Below are 19,452 nucleotides of genomic sequence, written 5' to 3' on the forward strand. Positions count from 1 at the left end.
ATTTTCTAGACCAATACTTCACGTCCAGATGGCCTCTTCACATGCAGAGGTGTGATGGGCTGGAAGGACAGTGAGAGAGGAGCTGAGGGGATTGAACAAGGAAAAAGTTAAGTTAGCAACTGAGATAAGCATTGAGATAGGAATTGCAGAGGCTCCCACACTTACTTTTTATAGAGCATGCCACATACTTGGGCATATGTATGTTCCACCTCCCACTCTGCGCAGAGTATTGCATAATATCACCATCTGAATTTATAGAATTAACTGTTTTAGAAGGAAGCAATGAATGCTGTTTTCCCTCATTTATAGTCCAACTGGAGATCTTTTGTCTCTTAACGTATGTTAACCATGGAATCTGAGAGCAGCCAATCTGTGACAGTCTGTTTCGCAAAGTACTGAGGTTGGACCAGAGCTTGTTGCAGCTTTAAAAGCAAAGGAAAATGTGTTACTGCTGAACAGTCTTTACATATATCACCTTTGAAGTATATACTGTGTATATATGGTATATACTTTTTTTCAAATCTACTATTTACATATCAAAACTTGAAAATAAATAATAATCTATCCTTGTCTTGCATTAAAAATAACATATCCAAGATTTAGAAATAAAGTCTCAATACTCTTACTGTTTTACAAAGGATTTCACCCTTGAAAGAACAGCTATTTAAGAGTATGGTCCTAGCCATGAAGGATAAAACAAAACCCAAAACAATCTATAGATGCATTTGCTTCCTAGTTAAACAGTAAATAAAATAATTTCAATAATTGATGAGCTACTCCAAAAGCTGAGAGAACTGGGTTTGTTCAGCCTGGAAAAGAGAAGCTTTGGGGTGACCTAATTGCAGCCCTACAGTACCTGAAAGGAGCCTACAATAAGGATGAAGAGAGACTTTTTACAAGAGCATGTAGGGACAGGACAAGGGGGAATGGTTTCAAACTAAAAGAGAGTAGGTTCAGATTAGGTAATAGGAAAAAAATTCTTCCCTTCGAGGCTGGTGAGGCACTGGAACAGGTTGTCCAGGGAAGCTGTGGCTGCCACATTCCTGGAATTGTTCAAGGCCAGGTTGGATGGAGCTGTGATGAACCCACTCTAGTGAAAGGTGTCCCACAGCAGGGAATTGCAAACAGATGTTCTTTAAATCCCTTCCAATCCAGGCCATTCTATGATTTTCCTTCTTTTATGTGGGAATTTTAATTGGGTTTTACTTGAATTTTTTTTTTTACTTTTCTTTTTTTAAATATGACCAACTTTTGCAAACACTTTCATTTTGACCTCAGTTTTGAAACTTTATACTCTTAAATTTGCACTGGAATTAGCTTATTATAATCATATTAGGTTCCCTGTTAAGAACAGTGGGATGACTTGTGCACAGAGATGTCCAGACATCTCTGATGACTGGGGGCCATGTGTTACAACATCAAAACAAGTTATTCATCATTTAGTTTTGTATCAAAGCTGTGGAACTAATGTGTTATTTGAAAAAAACCTTCTGAACTTCTCTCAAATCCCAGAGGTACAGCTTAATTCAATTTCTTTGCTGTCCCAGTTTTTAAAGGGTGCAAGTGCAAAATTATTGATGTTGCTTCACATGAAAGCAGCAGCCAAGACACCTCAAACAGAATTGGGCACCTTCAGTCATATTACAATTTTCCCCATGTTTATTCAAGCATATAAAACATACTTAAAAAGGGAAGTAAATTAGCATTTAGAATTGCGACCTGACCTTTCTTCTTTGTTGATTTATTAAGCCTCGAAACTGAGTTATGTTTGTATCTCTCTTTGGCTGTTTGTTCTGCTGCTGTTTTCTTCAGAATTGCTGAAATTAGAGCAATTGCTAAACAGGGCCCTTGTGCATTAAAGGCTAAAACCTGATACCTCAAAGTGATAAGCCTCAGCTGACATGTATTTTCACTGGACTTTTATATATATATATTTATATAGGGTCCTAGGAAGTGTTCAGCTGCATTTCCTAAGACCCTTTATAAATATAAATAAATATATATATAAAACCCTCTTCAGCCTCACTAACATCAGAGAGGTTACACAAACACCAAGCACTACCTCCTCAGTGGTTCTTTTTTTTTAACATCCTCTAATTTTAAAACATTTTTTTTTCAGTTGAACTGTTCTGAAGACAGATATGAATTGATGGTTTATGGCAGAAGAATTTTTATTTTTCTAGCCAAACTTGGCTAAAAGAAGTTAACTCACTTTCATTTAACAGCAAATCAATGAGGGTTGCAGAGGTAATATACTCACCCTTCAGTATTATTTAATGGAGTGCATTCCAATAAAAAGGAGAGCTGACTGAATCAGCTGTGAGCCAGCACCAGCTGAACATCACATTAAAAGCTCACGTGCTCAGAAAATGGGCTTGTAGAGAGAAATCAGGCAAAACATCCCTTAAACCACATTCACCTGGAAACTGACATTTTCACAGTGTAGATTTGGACTCGATCTTAATGGCTTTTTCCAGCCTGAATGATTCCATGATAAGTGCAATTAGTGCAGCAAGTGTCCATCCTTTTGGGGGAAAAACAAACTACTCCTGGCTATTCTGGTCTTCATTCAGTCTTTCATATCTTGTTTCTCTCAGCTGTGAAAAGAAAAACAGCCATAATCACGTTTCCAGCCAACACTCTGCTGACCCATGATACAGGAAAAATGCAGAGGATTAGGAACGCTTTCCCTGGTTGCTCAGGCAACAGCGAGACATGGGAATATGACAAGGTATTACCATCCTTTGTACAGTATCTCACTAGAGTTCTCAGATGTGTTTATAATTTTCTATGTTTTTCTTCTTTCCTATTATCACATACTTAAAACATGAACATTATTTGTTTAGTCTGCTACCTAGAATGTGAAAATGTTAAATATGAAACAGATGATCTGTCTTTTTCCTACAGGATAAAATAAGTAGTTTTTTAAGAGGCTGTGGAAATTTTCAAAATTGTGCACTGAAAGGTTTCTAGGTGGTATCCAAAACACAGCAACTATTGTCTCTCTTTAAAAATCCTGGTAATTTTGTGGTGTCTCTTAAGAACATAAAATAATCATTGCTTCATCTGCTTTTTCTTTCCCACTTACATGTGCAAGTACCTAACAAATAGGCCCCATAAAGTTGCAACTTCACAGACCTAATTAGCTGTCCAAAAAAAAAAAAAAATACAGAGAAAGATTGTTTCTGAAGGCTTTATTTTCCAAATTTAAAAAAGATGCTTGGAAGTCAGAAATGAATGTAAGACTAGCAAGTAAATAGTATTCCAAGTTAGACATCTGTATGTTACTCAAGGCAGAAAAATTCCATCCATATATCCATGTAAATTTTTATCATACATCCTCAATACAAACAGCAAACATATTTTTGGCTGCCCAGATTTATGGAATTTTGGGCCCCTTAATGGCTGAGGAATTTTTATCAGTTGATTTTGTATTTTTAAGTATGTAAACTATACTTGTAATGAAAGGAATGTCCATGAATTATGTGTCAGTGTGAGTCATCCAACAGGCACTGCCTGCACCTCTGCATGAGGTAATTTCTGCTTTGACTCACAGTGTCTGTCAGGGTCACACACCCCCTCTCGTTCTTGTGCTGAGTTTGAAGGATTCCAGCCTTGGCCTGAGTCACTGGCTCTGTCAAGCAGGTGTTTTTCAAACTCCTTTCAGGAAATGTCAATACAATTTCCCCCCACCTCTCCCTTCTGGTAGCTCTTCACTGAAACATGTCCTCAGATGCCGTAGGAGCACTGGGATGGTTGGTTTTTACAGACAGATATTCTTTCCACTACCAACCTGCTACATTTTCTACTGTCTATTTTCAGTTCTTGGATGATACATACCACAAAAAACAAATATACATACACCTCCAGGGTTTCTAGGCTTACAGAGCACCTGCTCTCCACATTTGTTGGGATATTTGGTAATGCTTTTGGACAGTGTACTGTCACTATATGGGGTTGGTGGATGAATGAATGAAACCAGAGCATGGAGCCCACACAGCAGCTGTTGGGATTGCTCTTGCAATTTCAGAGCATTCCGGGTAAGTGTAAACCTACCAAGAAACCCAGAAACCCAGGCCCTGAAACTGGATGTATACTCAGCAGAAAGACTGATGCTGAAGAGCCTGTATGTGCTACCCCTAAAACAAGTGAGACTGATGACTGCAAAATCTGTGTACCCTACTTGGTTATGCTCACAACTGTTCTTCTCACACCTATTTGTATCACATGTCCCCAGTGCCTCTTCATGCTTGTCCTCTGCTCAGACAGACAATTCCCACAGGGCATATTAAATTATTCTTTAAAGCTATCCAAGTCCCTTTTCAACTACCAGCAGACTGTTCAGTACATTCCTTTATCATGAAGATGTTTTCTCCCTCAGCCATCATTACTGAGACAGAAAACGCTTCAAGTCTACCTATCCCCTTCTGAAGGAGGGCAAGATGACTAAGAAATCATACACTACATTCCCATTAACAGTGGTTCATGAGCTCTGTCTGAATGGGTTCTTTGCCTTAACAGATGATTTTGACTTTAGAGATGACTTTCTGAAAGAAAGCTCTCTACTCTAAAGGTCTCCATAGATGTACTCAAATTTCTCTACAAGATTGAGCTTTTAAGACTCTTCTCTGCCTCTCCATGTCCAGGGTTGCATATAGTCAGGAGGGCAAGTCTGCCTCACCCACAGCCCTGAAACATCTCCCTGTGCACTCACAAACGCTCACCTGGACAATGACCCTCCCCTGCAAACCACCAAGCCTCATTTTACCCTGGCACAGGCAGCTCTAAACATCTGCAGCTCTCTGAGATGTAAATGGCAGCTGCAGAGAGCTCCTCTCTGACCTCTGTTCAAGATTGTGCAGGGCATGTGGCAGCCAAGTCAGATTCATAAGGACAGTATTCCAACTGCAGTTTGACAGATGCAGCAAGAACTTCTCCCTTCTGCCACTCAAGGAAAATGCAAGTTGTTCCTTAGCAAAAGGAAAGGATGAACCCTAAATCTCATCAAGCTGTGTTTTTCAAGACAGAGTCAGCAGAACATTACTGCATATCCCCCAGCCTAGCTCTTTACAAAAGTGCTGCATAAGAAACCATTGAATTTCCAGGGAATTGAGGGCACATCACCACAGTTCTGTGCTCACTGTCCCTTCCTAAGAGAGGAGTGAAGCCAAGGGCTTGTACACGGCCCAGACAGATATAAGCCACGAGAAACCACATCTTATCATCATGGACCAGCTGTGCAGCTACAGCAGGCAAACATCAACACCATCCTATCAAAAAGCTGCAGTCACTGGAGGGTTATCCCAAGTGCTGCATGCCGTGAGCTGCAACAGGGAGACAGCCAAGAAACATGACATCATTGTGTCCAGTTCCCAGTGGAGAAGACAGATCAGAAAATTCTGGAAATGTTGCAGTTTTCCCTTACTTGTGGGAGCAAAACTGAAAACTGTACAGCAAAACTGAACATTACTTAAGAAGAAAATTAGAGAGTACTGAAAACAAACAACCTGGCTAAACCAAACCAAGTCAGCAGCTACAGAAGAGGGGGGAGTTGAGACTCACTGCATGTATTACTGAGGTCACATATCTCCATACTTTTCTCTAGTCCTGGGGACTCTGTGCTCTGAGCTCTGATACAGAGAAGACACTTGTCTCTTGGCACATATCCCTTGGGATAGACTTTGGAATGATTGGCTGATCACCATGGGGAAAAACGTGTTGCAGTCCAAAGGTGTTATCACAACAAGCAGCTGTGCCTGCCTAGCACTGCACTATCAAGTGACTGTATTGATAAGCCGTGCATCTGCAGATACTCCAGTTTCAGCACAGGCTGCAAAACTTCCTGCTGATCCATATTCAAACTAACTTGTGCAGCTGCTTGGGACACCCAGTCTGTCGCTGTGGGAGGTGGCCTTGAATTCCCGGGCTGCGTTTGCTGCTGGCAGTGAGGAGGAAACAGCACTGATCAAATCCCAGGCAATTAAATAAGCAGGGAAAAAATAAAAAAAAAGAGGCAGTGGCTCTTTGGAGAGGCAGCATCTGAGCAGAATTCTGTGTATAGGATGAGTTTGTAGCTGTTCAGAACACAGGCTGATCCCATGGTGCCCTGGACACCATCCCAGCAGCCTTGCTCTGCTGGGTGCTCTGTGACTATTCAGGGAAGCAGGACACGGTCAGAGTGAGATTGGATAAGGCCTTGTTATGCTGAATTTCAGTATTTCTGATCCTTTTGCATAGGACTCGCTTCCCAGTCAATTTTACCTTTCTCTTTACCTCATCCATAATTAATGTACTAAACCCTGTGTTTGAAAAGATTAATGAGAAAGAATTAAACCCCTCCTCTCTCACATGGACAAATACAAGGAAAAAATAAAACCACCAGGTAAAATTCTCTCACTTAAAGTTTCAACAAGAATATATTTGTCTTTTATGTTGAAAACTGTCTGGGGTGCTTCCCCTTTAGTAGAACAAAGTCCAGTGCCCACAGCATGGTGTCATCCTTGTGTTGGCACACAGAGAGAGGTCCCACAGGCCAAATAATGGCCACCAGCAACGCAGTGTGGAATGAATTTCATGTCATCAAGCAGAACTGAGTCCCAGCCACAGCTGCACCCGTCGCTATAATGACATCCCACTTCTCTTCTTTGAATCCTTCCGTGCAATGGGACTGAAGGTCAAGATCTCCTTGTAAATATGCTCTTGAAAAACAGAACAAAATAAGCATGAATATGTGATTTCAGAGGACACAAAAGTTTGAGTGTTGGATGTGCAGAGAGAAAGGCATTCAGTGGCAGCTGAAAGAGACAAAGGAGAGAGACAAAAAAAGTCTGCCTGAAGAGCTGGAGGGATCTTTGCTGAATGCATAAAAGCGAGAGATCTGTGCACTACCACTGAGGCACCAGCAGGCAATCACAGCCTTACTCAGCATCTGTAGAGGACAGAAAGAGGGGTAGGAAAATCCCGTGCTAGACAGAAACCGCAAAGAAAATAAACTTCTTACTTTTCCACTCCTCTATTGAAAGCTTTTCATGTTCCAGAGAATCATCATAGGAGTGCTGTGCCTCCGTCTCCTCCTCAACATCTCGGAACTGGTCGAAGTAGGGGTGAGCCAAGGCCTCTGTTGCTGTAAGGCGCTTTTCCACATCCAGCTGCAACATCTTGTCAAGCAGGTCCACGGCTGCAGAGAATGGGAACAGGGCTAAGCAAGGTGCAGGGAAGCAGAGGCACCCTGTGCAAGAACCCTGCAAGGGATGGCACTGGTATTTCCAGTGTTTCATCTCCAGACCTGAAAACTGAAGAGATTCCTCAAGCTGGTCAAGGCAGCAAGGAGCTCCCATCAGTGGAGATGCAAAGTCTGCCCAAGAGCAGCCTCAGGGAGCTCTTACTAACAGAAGTTAAATTGTGCAGAAATAACAAATTAGACTTGAATAAGCCTTGCTGCACAGATTGGGCTGCAGAAACATGAGGAGTAAGCCAGTAACCTCAAGATATTTTTCAGTTTTAATAATTTGCTTTCATTTAGAGCCTTGCATCTCAAAGAAGCCTTAACATGAATAATCTGTATAGAAACCTATACATCCCTGCTAAAGAGGAGGGCAGGAAACCCAGATGCTGACTAGTCTGTCAGCCCCATTCCCACTTGGTTTTAACATTTTTAGACTTTATTCCTTTCAGTTTCTAGAAAAGTTTTGCTTGCTCTCACCTCTAACCTACCTGGGAAGAGAGCTCTTTGTAAGAGATAATTCTTACACTGAAAATTGCACATCTGCTGTCTGTTAAATATTGCTAGATCCAGGTATTCAACAAACAGGATCTACACTGTACTTAAAAAATAATAATTTTTTTTAAAGTAGTAAATGGCCAAGAACAGCAGAACATCACCACTGTAATGCCAATAAAAGATAATTCTGCTTTTAATTGATACATATTTTCCCTGACGAGGGGCAGGGGCACAAACTGCAAGGGAAAAAAGTAGCAAGAAATTATGGGAAGAAGGAGAAATAAAGTCGGGGCTGTGGCAGTCAGCTTGCCTCTGTTCCAGCTGTGAAAACTCATGAGAAATGCTGGAGATTACTTACCCTGAGGATTTGCTTTAGGGAAAAGCACAGACAAATCCTTCTTGGGGATTTTAGGGAGGGACTTGATATAACTCTTAGCCTGAAAGAGCAAGGAAAGCACAATTACTGCACGTGGACAGGTGTGAAATACAGCTCTCAGTCTCATGGCTCCGATGAGCAAAGGCAAATGGAGACAAGAGCAAAGCATCCCAGATGTCCCATTTCAGCAAGCACTTTACAAGGAACTATTTTTATCAGTCGAGACAGAGAAATACTTCTGTTTTAAGAGCCAAGCTGGAGAACAGAGAAAGGTTGGTGGTTTGCTGGGGCATCAGGCACCTCCCATCGGAGTCCCTGCAAAACACAGCAGCTCCCAGCACAGCACCAGGTCCATCAGATGTGCCACCAGCACAGAGGAATGCCTTCCTTGCCGAGGGGAAAAGGCTGCTGCTGCACTTCTGCTGCTGTAGAGGCAGCACCTCCCCCATGTCAAACACAGGTTAACCTCTTCCCCTGACACCTCTGCCAGCAGGACCCAAACCCACAGGGAACCTCCTTACCGCTTTGTCCTCCAGCTTCTCCAAGAAGTCCTCTCCTGGATGCCCTCTTACTTTCAGGATCTGGGTCAGTTGATCCAGGTCTGGCAAGCTGTGTTAAAGATCACCCTTCGAGGAGCAACCCTTGGACACGCCTGCCCCCAGCTCAGCCTGCTAGAGCTGCAACTAGCTCATGGTACAAACCCATCACAGTCACACAAGTAGAGATTCATTAGACTGGTGAAAAGAGCTCCAAGCCTTTCTCCCTGGCATGGCATTTCCATCAACAGGTAATTTTTCTGGCACAACTATACCAGGACACACATCCATGGGCTCGGAAGGATATGCAAAGTTTTGGGAATGGAGCTACGGCCACGCAAGGTTGAACTGCTGATGTAGAGCCACACCACCACAGAGGTGTATTTCTAAAGTCCCTTTCTGTTTTCCTCACCAGAAAGACTGGTCCTTCTGATTACCTCCTGATAAACCAGAATGATACCTGTTTTTTTCAGTAGCCTCATTCATAAAAGCACTTTCACACACACACCAAGAATTATTACTCCCCTCAGGGGAAAGGTTCATCTTGAAAGGATACAGTCTTTTCCTTTAAAGAGTGTTTTCCCAGTCAGCATTTCTGCCATGATACAGCCAATAGACCAGATATCCACTGTCCAGAGAGAAAAAGGAAGGGTGGGGGAAAAGGAAGAAAATTTAAAAAGGAATTAGAAAGGCAGCAGAGGTTGCTGGGGCTGTCGCTTTTGCTGTTGCTTGCAGCAAGCACTGATTTAAATTTCACTCCCTCCCACCCTCCTCTGTTCTAAAATCTCTGCTTTCATCATTTCCTGCAAGCACCAGCTCTTGGAGTTGTGCAACACCTCTGGGACCTGCTCTGCTCCAGGGAACACTGATGATAAAGAGGAAAAACAACTGGACAATTCTGTGAGATTTGAACCAGCAGGATCCCCTGGCTCATCACCAGAGAGTCACACTGCTGGGGCAGGGCTGCTCACCTGTCTGGTTGTAATGCATCCAGTTCAGGATGACTTCTGGGGCTCTGTACCACCGTGTGACCACGTAGCCAGTCATCTCAGCATCAGCCTGTCTGGCCAAGCCAAAATCCAAGATCTGCAGTTCCAAAGGAAGAATAAGGAGAAGGAAGGGCAGGAGAGAAAAGAGAAATCCCATGGGCAAGTGAGACTCTACTTCAATGAAGTAGCTCCAGTCAGGTAATAACAAAGCTCCAACTACACCACAGACACCCATGGGATGGTTCAAAGAATTAGTATGTCTTAATTCCACAGTAAATTGCAAGCCAGCTGCAGACCCAGTTGTCGTGAGAAGACCCTGCTGGAAGGATCAGTGCTTTATGCTCCCTGGAAGGTCACTTTCTTTCTTGAAGCTTAAGTTTTGAGTCTCTGTGCTTTATTGGAGTTGGTCTACGACCTCGTGGTGAAGGCATGCTCCCAGGTCACCACAACTCACCCTTTCCTATAAGAACACCTTGCAGGTGACACAGCACGGCCTCTCCCTCAGTGCTGAAGATGAACAAGCTTGACCCAACCTTTATGGGCAGCAGAGCCACTCCCTGAAATATACATTACAGAAAATGCATGCTAGAGCACCACCCCAGCCAGCTGCAAGCAAACCCTTCAGAGCAACCCTGAAAATAACTTTGTCTGGAATCACAACCACAATGTCCATGAGAACCAAAAGGCAACTGCAGTTGAATCCAGTTACCCTTCAGGGATCATTCACCTACTGCAAGTGCTGCTCAGCAGTGCTGAATTTCTCTAGGAAGTCATTACACACTGCCATGCCACGAGGATTACAGTGACAGAAGGTTCATTTGAAGTCTTGTGCCCTGATTCAGCAAGTTACATCAGCAGGGGAGTATTTCCCACTGCTGCAGCCGCCAAGGAACGCTACGCCTGGAATTGAGGCTCGGGAGGAAAGAGGAAACATGACAGTGCCAATTTCCTGCTGGCAGAGCAGCTCCTCCACGAGCTGATGTGCTGCTGATGCAAAGTGCTGCTTTGCCACCTACCTTCAGCTGACAGTCTTCATTCACAGCCAGGTTACTTGGCTTCAGGTCCTACAACAGACAAGAGCAGAAAAATTGGATGTTTCAAGTTGCAACACATCAACAAAGCTCTCAATTGAACCTCTGCTTGTCTTTGATGGGGTCCCATAACACCCCAGGTTCGGTATCAATGCAGCAAATGACTGAATTAACACCACACCTTCTATACTGTACAGCTTTAGATTGCTATTTGATTTTTTTCTGAAACAGTTTTAATTCAGAAAGCATCATAAAATGCTTCTCAGCTCATCAGAAAATACAGCATTTTGGATATTAGCAAATCCAAACATATATAGGGTGTAGGATGGAAAAAAGAGCAGACAGGATGGAAAATTAGAGCAGACAATGCTATTAGTGAAATGATGGTTAGGAATTTATTAACTTCATGACTATGCTGTGTTTCTCAAACATAAAAATCAGAATAAGAGCACACATGAACTTACCCTGTGGACGATGCCAGCTGAATGGATATACTGCAATAAAAAGAGGAGCCACAATGTGATCACCAGCAGACAAAATTTTCTGTTCTCTAGCAGAGAAACGAGAGCTACAAACAAGAACTTGCTGAGAACAAACCTCTGTAGCCTTCTACAGGTCCCTGGTCCCTAGGGCAGCAGTTTGAAAAGAAATTTCTGCCCCAAATTACTGACAGTATTTGCAATGCTATTGCCAGTCTAAAGAAGAGGCATAGAGCAGAAGAGGAGGGATGAAGCAATAGTTCCTTAGAGCAAGTACAACAACAGCTTCAAACTATCAAAGTCATCAAGGTTACAGCAGATGACATGAAAACATGGTTATTTTGGGTGTTCAAAAAAAGAATCTCAGCCCAAAGCCACAAAATTGCAAAAACTGACTACAGGGCCTTTAGCACACCAGTCAAACCTTCTGTGTGTTCTTCCCCCCTTTATTTAAACGCAAGATAGCAGTGAACTGGGGAGAGGTGTGATTTAGGTGAACTCATTGATGCCTGTAAGCCACTGCTGTGACTCCCGGTGAAGGATGTGAGAGGGCAGCTGTAAAGCTCTGTCTCTGCATCCCAGAGTTTGCATTGATTGCTTTCAGCTCCCTCAAAGCCAGTTACAGAAACATATTTCTCCCTTATGCTACTGAATAGAAAATCATTCCCTCTGTGTTCTCCCCTGAGAGCCTCTGTTATGGGTTCAGCAGAAGCTCCTGCTGCTGCCAGCCTCTCACTCTCTGTGTAAAGTTTTGCTGAGGGTTTGAGCAAGGCAAAGAGAGAAGCAAGTGATGCCATGGAAAAACCATCACAAGGCCTATCTATGGCTGCTGATTACTTTGATACTCGGCTGACTGATGCAAGCAAGCACTCATTCTACTGCTGTGTGCTGGAACAGGAATGGTTCAACAGCCAATACCTGTTCTGAGGGGATGCCATAAACTCCCCACATCTTCCTGTATGGTATTGGAGGGGAGTTTAGTTAGGGTCAACCCAGAGGTGACACACAGAGGAGACACAGGGAGTCACTAAACTCCTCCAGACCCACCTACCTTCAGCCCTTTCAGCATTTGGTAGACCAGGTACTGGATCTTTTCGTCACTGAATTCATGTCCCATGATCTTTTGTAAATCTGTCCGCATGTATGGCATCACCAGGTAGCTAAAAGGCAGTAAGACAAGGCCCTGAGTCTGGAAGAAAAATGCAGGGGACCAGGCTAGCCTTGTTCTCACTTGGTTTGGTTTTTTTTGGCTGTGTAACTCACTGTAACGAAGATGAGTTTTTGTGACAGTGTTCCTGGCTAACTAGCACAGCCTGCAGTGAAGCTGGAATTTCAACCTGTTCTGAAAATTGCTCTTTCTCCTCCCCTGAAATGAGGTATCTCATGTCAAGTAAGAACAAGGATCTTCAGGATCCTAAATTAGTTTACTTTAGACCTCAAGTGAAGTTCAAGTTTGGATGGCCTTTTACCACCCAAAAGCTGAAACATCTTACACAGCAAAGCAGCTGCATTGGCTCCCAAATTTGTCGTTGTAATATTCTCCAGCCCTGCCTCAGAAGACAACATCCAGCTTCCTTCAGTATCTGCCTGCTGAGGCTGCTAATTAATTGATGGTCTTCCTGCAGGAACTGCTCTGAGAACCTTCAAACGCTCTTCCTGCAGGCTGCTAAACACTGAGCCATCAGCCAAACCCCCAAAGCCAGGCACTCACTGCTCATCTGCAGTGATGGGGAAGGGAAAAAGACTTGTCCAACCTGACCATGAACACGGAGGGAAAATGTCCAAAAAAAAATTAAGAAGAGCCAGAATCAAGAGGAAAAGAAGGACAGCTCTTCTTTCAAATTCTAATTGCCCTGAGGCCTGATGAACGATACTTCTCCAGTTCTGAGTGCAGCCCCTTAGCTCAGCAGTCACACAGTGGATCACCCTACATGTGATGATGCACCATGGAATGTCACACATCCTCATTGCACAGGTTGGTCTGTGCATGCTGTGGTGTCCCAGCTGTGAGCAGGGATGGGATCTGTTTATGTGTTCTGGGTGTGTCAGCCATGGGAGCTGATGTGTGCCTCTCTTTCTTTGCATTATTTGGGGATGCCTGGCTTTTAGTCTGGTCCCTTTGCACCTCAACCCTCTCTGTTCCGTTGCTGCTAAGACACAGCTGTCTTGGAAAATAGTTAAGTCTAGACAGAGCAAACAACCCCAAACTTACAAGTCCTGAAACCCCTGGTAGGAGGCAGTGGAGGTGAAGACATCAAGCAGCCCAATGACCTGAGGAAGGAGAGAAGCCCACATTTAAACCACATTTGCTGTGCACATGCTACTCATCAGCTCTCCACTGGCACATGCACATGGGTGGACAGAGAAAATTCCATCTGAGGAATCCAGGGACTCCTCACTGCTGCTGCACAAATGTTTTCCCTCTTACAAATACTTGGGCTCACCCATTACACACCTGTTTCAGCCTGGGCACAGCAAACAGGTCACAGGTAAACCCCACGACCGCCTGCACACACCAAATGTCAATTAAAACAGAGGTGATGCCACCAAAAAGGACTTGCTCGCAGGTGGCAAGGAAACACCCCTTGTATCAGCAGGAAGGGAGAAACAGCGCTTACATTCTCGTGTTGCATGTGCTTCAACAGCATCAGCTCTCTGTAGGCTCTCTTGGCAAAGATCTCTGACTGGAATGGGCGGCAGAGTTTCTTGATGGCCACTTTCTCCCCCGTCTTCTTGTCTATGGCTGAACTGCAGCAGGCAAATTAAAAACCATTCTGATGTCAGCAGTATGTTTGAACAGATTCTGCAACCCCAAAGGTCATCTAGAGAAGAGTTAATTCCTGTGCCCACGGAAGGACAGCAGAGAAAGGCCCTTTGAGGAGCTCAGTGGAGCTCTGCACACAGAGATGTTACCCTGTGTGGCTTTGGGCAGCAAAGGTGGGACACCAAGGAAAGCATGAGTGGCTCATCTTTACTCCCTTTAACCTGCAGAAACAAGCTGGAGGCACCAGAGCTGCGAGAAAAGGGAAACAAGTGGTTAGAGGTCAGAATTAGTTCTAACTTTGCCTTCTCCTTCCCTATTGCATGGAGATAAGGGAATAAAGATAATGGAGATTTCTGCTTTGCCATCTGCTTGGAGGTTATTATATTTTAGGGCAGGCCAGCTGCCTTCACTGGATTCTGGAGCAAAGACAGTGGATGCCACATGTTGAAAATGCTGCTGCAATTAATTCTGCTGTGTTCAGAATCCTTGGTGCTACACATTTGCTTCTGTGTAAGAGCAGGTCTGGCTGAAAAGGAGACTCTTCTCTAAAGCTGATGAAAACACGGTACAGCAGCCATTGCTACAGACTCGCTGTGTTATTCCTGCTGGTCACATTTGCTGTTTGCAGCTGGACACGGCAATTCTGTGACAGTTCCTCTTCCTCTGGAGGCTCTTGCTCAGATTGCAAAGGAGGCCCCACGTTCCAGCTGGGAAGGGAGGTGCTCAGACAGACAGCTGTCATTCAGGATTCTCAGTGGTGTTTTCCAGGCGTGTCTCAGCCCCTCCTTGACCCCCTCCCAAGAGGCAAACAGATGAAAAAAACGGTTTTCCCTGCCAAATCCCACTGTGGATTCCCAGAGCAGCTCCCACTGCTTCATAACTCCCTATCCCATCTCCCATGGGAACAGAAGAGCTGTAAATCATCATGTTCAATCCCATCCTCCAGCCTTGCACTGGCACATACTGAGTCAGGGGAAGCAAAGGAAATGCAGGAACAGCTACACAAAGCAGCTGAAGCACTGAAGATGCTGCAGGGTATCAGAAGAGGACTCTTAGTGAGATTTTGTCTCAGTTCAGGACTTCAGCAGATGTCAGCAGAGGGGACAGCACTGTGCAAAGTTTTTTGAGAAGCCAGGAAAATAAGAGGAAGGAACTCTAACCAGGGAGTCAAACTGCAAAATGCAAGGCAGATTTCCCAGTCTGAGGGTGCATGTTCTTACCTGCCCTCCCAGCTGCTGACCTACAGAGCACCTAACCCCAGTACCCAACACAGGAGAGCTGGTGGTGGAGCTTCAGCCTGCACAGCACAGCGCTGCTTGCAGCCTTGCCATAATTGCAGCCCAGAGCCAGTTCAGTCGGTGCAGCTGGGAGATGCCACCGTGTTCTCCCCAGCACAGATTTAGTGAACAGATGCAGTTCGGGGTGACCTCGGGTAGGCAGAGCTGTGTCCCTGCCTTGGCTGGCAGGGATCGGCTAGACCAGCGTTGGAGGGGTCAGAAGATTCTTCCTTCACAATTACGTTCAGCTGGAAGCCAAATCACCGCACATTTTGGCAAATTAATAAGGGGAGAAACAAGCCTTTGCTGTTCCTCCTGAGTTACTTTCTCAGCTGCTCAGGAAGGTGTAAAAGCCGCTGCTGCAGAACGCTGCAATAGGAAAGTTTCCCAGCAATTCCCAGCAGAGGACAGCAAATCCTAACTCCACACTTTCTGCCTCAGCTTTGTACAGGAATCGGCACCGAGCCCTCCCTGCTGAGCTCTGTCCATTCAAAACCACCACGGACCCCCGGGCTGCTTCAACACCCTCCTCTCCCTCCCTCCTTGAGAGTTCCAGAGCAGCCGAGAGTTTTACAGGGACCACTAAAGATTTCTTTTGATTTTTGACTTTTTTTTTTTTTTTTTTTTTTTTTTTTAATTTTTGTGGGCAAGGAAATTTTGAAAGGATTTCTCTCTCCCTTTTTTTTTTTGGTCCTGTCTTTATTTTTCTTCCTGATTTTCTCTGTGATAAAAATCAGGGAACACTGTACAAATATAAATTAAAAGTCAAGTCTAATCTTGCCTGATTTTGCAGGACTTACTTAAGAATCTAAGAAGCATAAATGCACCTGGGCAGCCAAGTGGGCACCTCTCTGTAAATTGGAAACTGGGGGAAAGGACAAAACCTGGGCACCAGGGTTTCAGGATTAGTCCCAGTGGCAGGCCAGACTTTGCCCAACACCTATGAAAACGGACACACCTTTTTTATTATTATTTTTAGCTCAGCATGTTATGAAATTAGCTCTGCTCAGATACTATCAATGGACTGTTTAATATTTAACCTTTCAGAACTGCCCATCTCTGGTTCGTCAGTGTAAATCCAGGAATGTCTGACTTGTGTTTGCTCTTGCTTCAGGCACCTTTGCCCGGTTGAATAATTAACAGCAGCTCCTGCTGCTCTCTTGTAGGCTGGGGATTATCATCAGCCATGAAGGAAGTCCCAGCCTGTTACTGATCCTGGTTTACAGTAATTTCTATCCACTTTATGATTTCAAGCTGGAAACGGCATCAGGGTGGGGGTTGTACTGTCCAGCTGCTTCCCCCAGGCAGCCCAGCATCAGCTGCCTGGGACTGAGCAGCAAGGACAGCCTATTCCAGCTCCCACCTCTGTAATCACCTACAGATCTCTTCCAGACACCCAGGTATTCCCCCCGCCTCCTGCCTCTGCTGCCAGACAGGAACCGTAATGCAAGCTCGAGTCCAAAGCAGCTCAAAAGCTGCCTGACCCCAGTGCCGAGGTGACGCTCCAGGCTGCCCCGGCACCCCTGCCCTGCCCACCCGGGATGGCCAAAGGGGGAAACATTTTCTTCAAGCGAGCGAGTCTCCAGCCCTGCGCTGGAGCAGGAGACAGCCTGCCTCCATCACACATGCAAATGTCCTTCCTTAATGGAGGGGTGCTGCCAAGCACCTCCTCGTTTCCCCCCCGGCACGGAACTTCAAACACCCCCAGCCCGCCCCGCGCTGCCGCGGGCGGTGCGAGCAGGACCCCACTCACCACACCGAGCCGTAGGCCCCGGACCCCAGCGGGTGGAGGGATGTGTATTTCCTTGGCAGCTCCCAGAGCGTGTTGTTCACCTCCTGTCTGTAAAAGCCTCTTCTCCTTGCGATGTTCATCGCCCGACGGGTGTGGGACAGCCACCCCCCCAGAGTAGTGGAGTACGGGAGGGCTTCTGGGGTGAGAGCGGGACAGGGAGGCTTCCTGCGCTGGTAAAAAAGGCTCTAGCAAGTTTCCTTCTCTGTTTTCAGCTGTTGCGAGCGTGAAGGGACATGTCTTTGGGCCCTCCGCCCTCCGCCTCCACATTGACAGAGGTGAGGCATCAGATTTCCTGACACGCCTCGGTGTTGTACAGGTGCCTCTGGGCTCTGCTGCAGGAGGGGAGCACCCAGCCCCGCTCGGGCACGCCTCTGGGAGCCCCTGTCATCCACAGCTCTCGCTCTGCTGCTCCATCAGCCGAGAAATATCCTCACACGGCTCGGAGAGGGACGCATGAGATCCCTCCTCTAAACACGGGGATGAGTAAGGACTCGTCGAGCCGGGGAATCCGAGGGACAAGCCACAGCATCGCGTCAGACACGCAGGGACGTTCTTCTTTCAAAGTCGATGGACAACTCAAGGCTCGTGACAAAGGACACCAGGGGGTCACAGCGATGGCGATTTTCATCCAAGCCTGGCTTCCCAGCAGGGTGGGGAGGTGCTGAAAGGAGGCTGAGGTTCTCCAAGTGACTGCTGCGAGGAGGTTCAGGAGCAGCTGGGAGATGGGAACGGCCCGAGAACGGTTTGTGCCCCAGGCTTTGCTGGGTTCGGTTTCATCTCCTGCAGCAGCTCCAATCCCTTCCTGGGCCTTCTTGGACAAAACAAAGCCCATGTTCACTGCTGTGACCAACCAGACCAGCAAACCCAGCCCACGAGCAGGTCCATTCCTGGAGCACCTCAACGTTTCACTCCAGCATTAGGAGGCTCAGGTGGGGCTCCCACACAGGAGGTGCATCCTCCCCACTCCCCAAAGGAAGTGACTAAGCCGAGCCTTACCAAGCCAGCCCAGCTGCTTGCACAGTGTTCTATCCCACCAGCCCTCCACCCTGCCCAGAGCCTGTGCTCCTTTCATACAGGTCATCTGCAAAGTGTCCCTACAGAAAAAACACAATCTGGGGGGTAGGAAAAAAATCACTGTGCCTGCTTTATGTGCCACCACTGCATTGGCCCTTATGCTCTTCAAGCAGCCACAGTAGAGCCCGCTGTTCATAAAACACAAACCAAGGACAAGGCACTGTGGCCGTATCTGAGTAGATCAGCCCTGGCTGCAGCAGCAGCACAGCCTAGAAACAAACCACAGCTTGGCTGGGTCTATAAATACACCTGTGAGCAAGAGGTGGCACAGCAAAACCTCCTGGTCCTTAAGCAAACATGTAACTCCTCGGTTATTTGATGAACACAACCCTTGCTCAGCTGCTTGTGCACATGCAGGCAATCAGCACCCAATTAGGGAGTCCTGAATAGCTGGGGCATGTCTGGGCTGTACAAAGATGAGTTAACTTCAGTGACCAAATCAAACAGGGAACTTAAGAATCATGAAAACCTTGAGGCTGGAAAAGACCTTCAAGATCAAGTCTTACTGTGAGCCCAACTCTGCCAAGTCCACAAAAAGAAGTGGCGGCATGACTCAAAAATCCTTCTCCAGGCACTCTCTACAGTGAAGCTGGGGGTGACAACCAGGGCTACAATTTTGCCCATGCTTCCCTTCTAGTAATAAACATTTCATCATGGGCCTACCCAGACTCCCAGCATGTTGTTCACACCTGTGATGGCCCCATCACTGACTGGAACACAGTTGGACGATAATTTGCGAGAATTGCACCCTGACTGTTAAGCTTCATGAGTCAAGTAATTTGATTTTATAGATGTAGTGTATATTTTTTCCCCAGTTCAATTCTCACTGATTCTAGTATTTTTTTTTTTTTGCTGATCAGGATATATTGTAACTGAGCACATTCTGGAATTGTAAGTCTTGGGTGTTTGGAATTATTTTTTTTTTCTCCCAGAAACCAACACATGACTGGTCCCCCCCTCCTGAAGCCAGCAGACAGCAAAGTGAAGAGGAAGGCTCATGGAGCTGAGAGAACCCCCCCCAGCACTGTTCTTTATCTTTTCTCAAATCAGCTGCTGTGGGAGTGGGGATCAACTGCCTGACTGGGATCAGCACCACCTCCCTTGGTTCATCACGGCCTAGAACTTCAGTGATTGTGGGCTGTGTGAGTGTGAAGAACAGCTCTGGTGAACCCAAGTTCTTCTGAGGGAGTGACACTGATAGACAAGAGGAGTTGGAAAAGCTCCACTGTGGTGATCTTTCCACCACCAACTAGATGGCAGCTGCAGAGGAAAAAAGCAAACACTTATAAAAAGCAAACAAGCACAACCCAGTCCTGCTGCAGGAGGGTCCCAGGGCCAGGTAAGCAGCAGGATGTTGTTCTGTTTGTGTTGAATTAGTGCAACCCTGCACGAAACAGAAAATAAAAGCTGGGGG

General features: G+C 45.7%; 1 protein-coding gene across 1 annotated transcript; it reads right to left on the minus strand.

Moving 5' to 3' along the window:
• Nucleotides 1-3,179: 3,179 nt before the first annotated feature.
• MAPK13 (mitogen-activated protein kinase 13) lies at nt 3,180-17,926 on the minus strand. Its single transcript, XM_042013389.1, has 12 exons — nt 16,926-17,926; nt 13,750-13,879; nt 13,344-13,402; nt 12,183-12,291; nt 11,117-11,146; nt 10,638-10,685; nt 9,604-9,718; nt 9,189-9,260; nt 8,618-8,697; nt 8,079-8,157; nt 7,001-7,177; nt 3,180-6,698 (listed from the first exon to the last, which is right to left on the minus strand). The coding sequence occupies exons 1-12, from the start codon at nt 17,042-17,044 to the stop codon at nt 6,619-6,621; spliced, it is 1,098 nt and encodes a 365-aa protein (XP_041869323.1). The 5' UTR covers nt 17,045-17,926; the 3' UTR covers nt 3,180-6,618.
• Between the last annotated feature and the right edge of the window lie 1,526 nt (nt 17,927-19,452).

The sequence above is a fragment of the Corvus kubaryi genome, unplaced genomic scaffold (genome assembly GCF_017639235.1).
Source record: "Corvus kubaryi isolate FWS band 111438036 unplaced genomic scaffold, C.kubaryi_AGA036_p1.0 split1-37355, whole genome shotgun sequence".
NCBI classification, from domain to species: domain Eukaryota; kingdom Metazoa; phylum Chordata; class Aves; order Passeriformes; family Corvidae; genus Corvus; species Corvus kubaryi.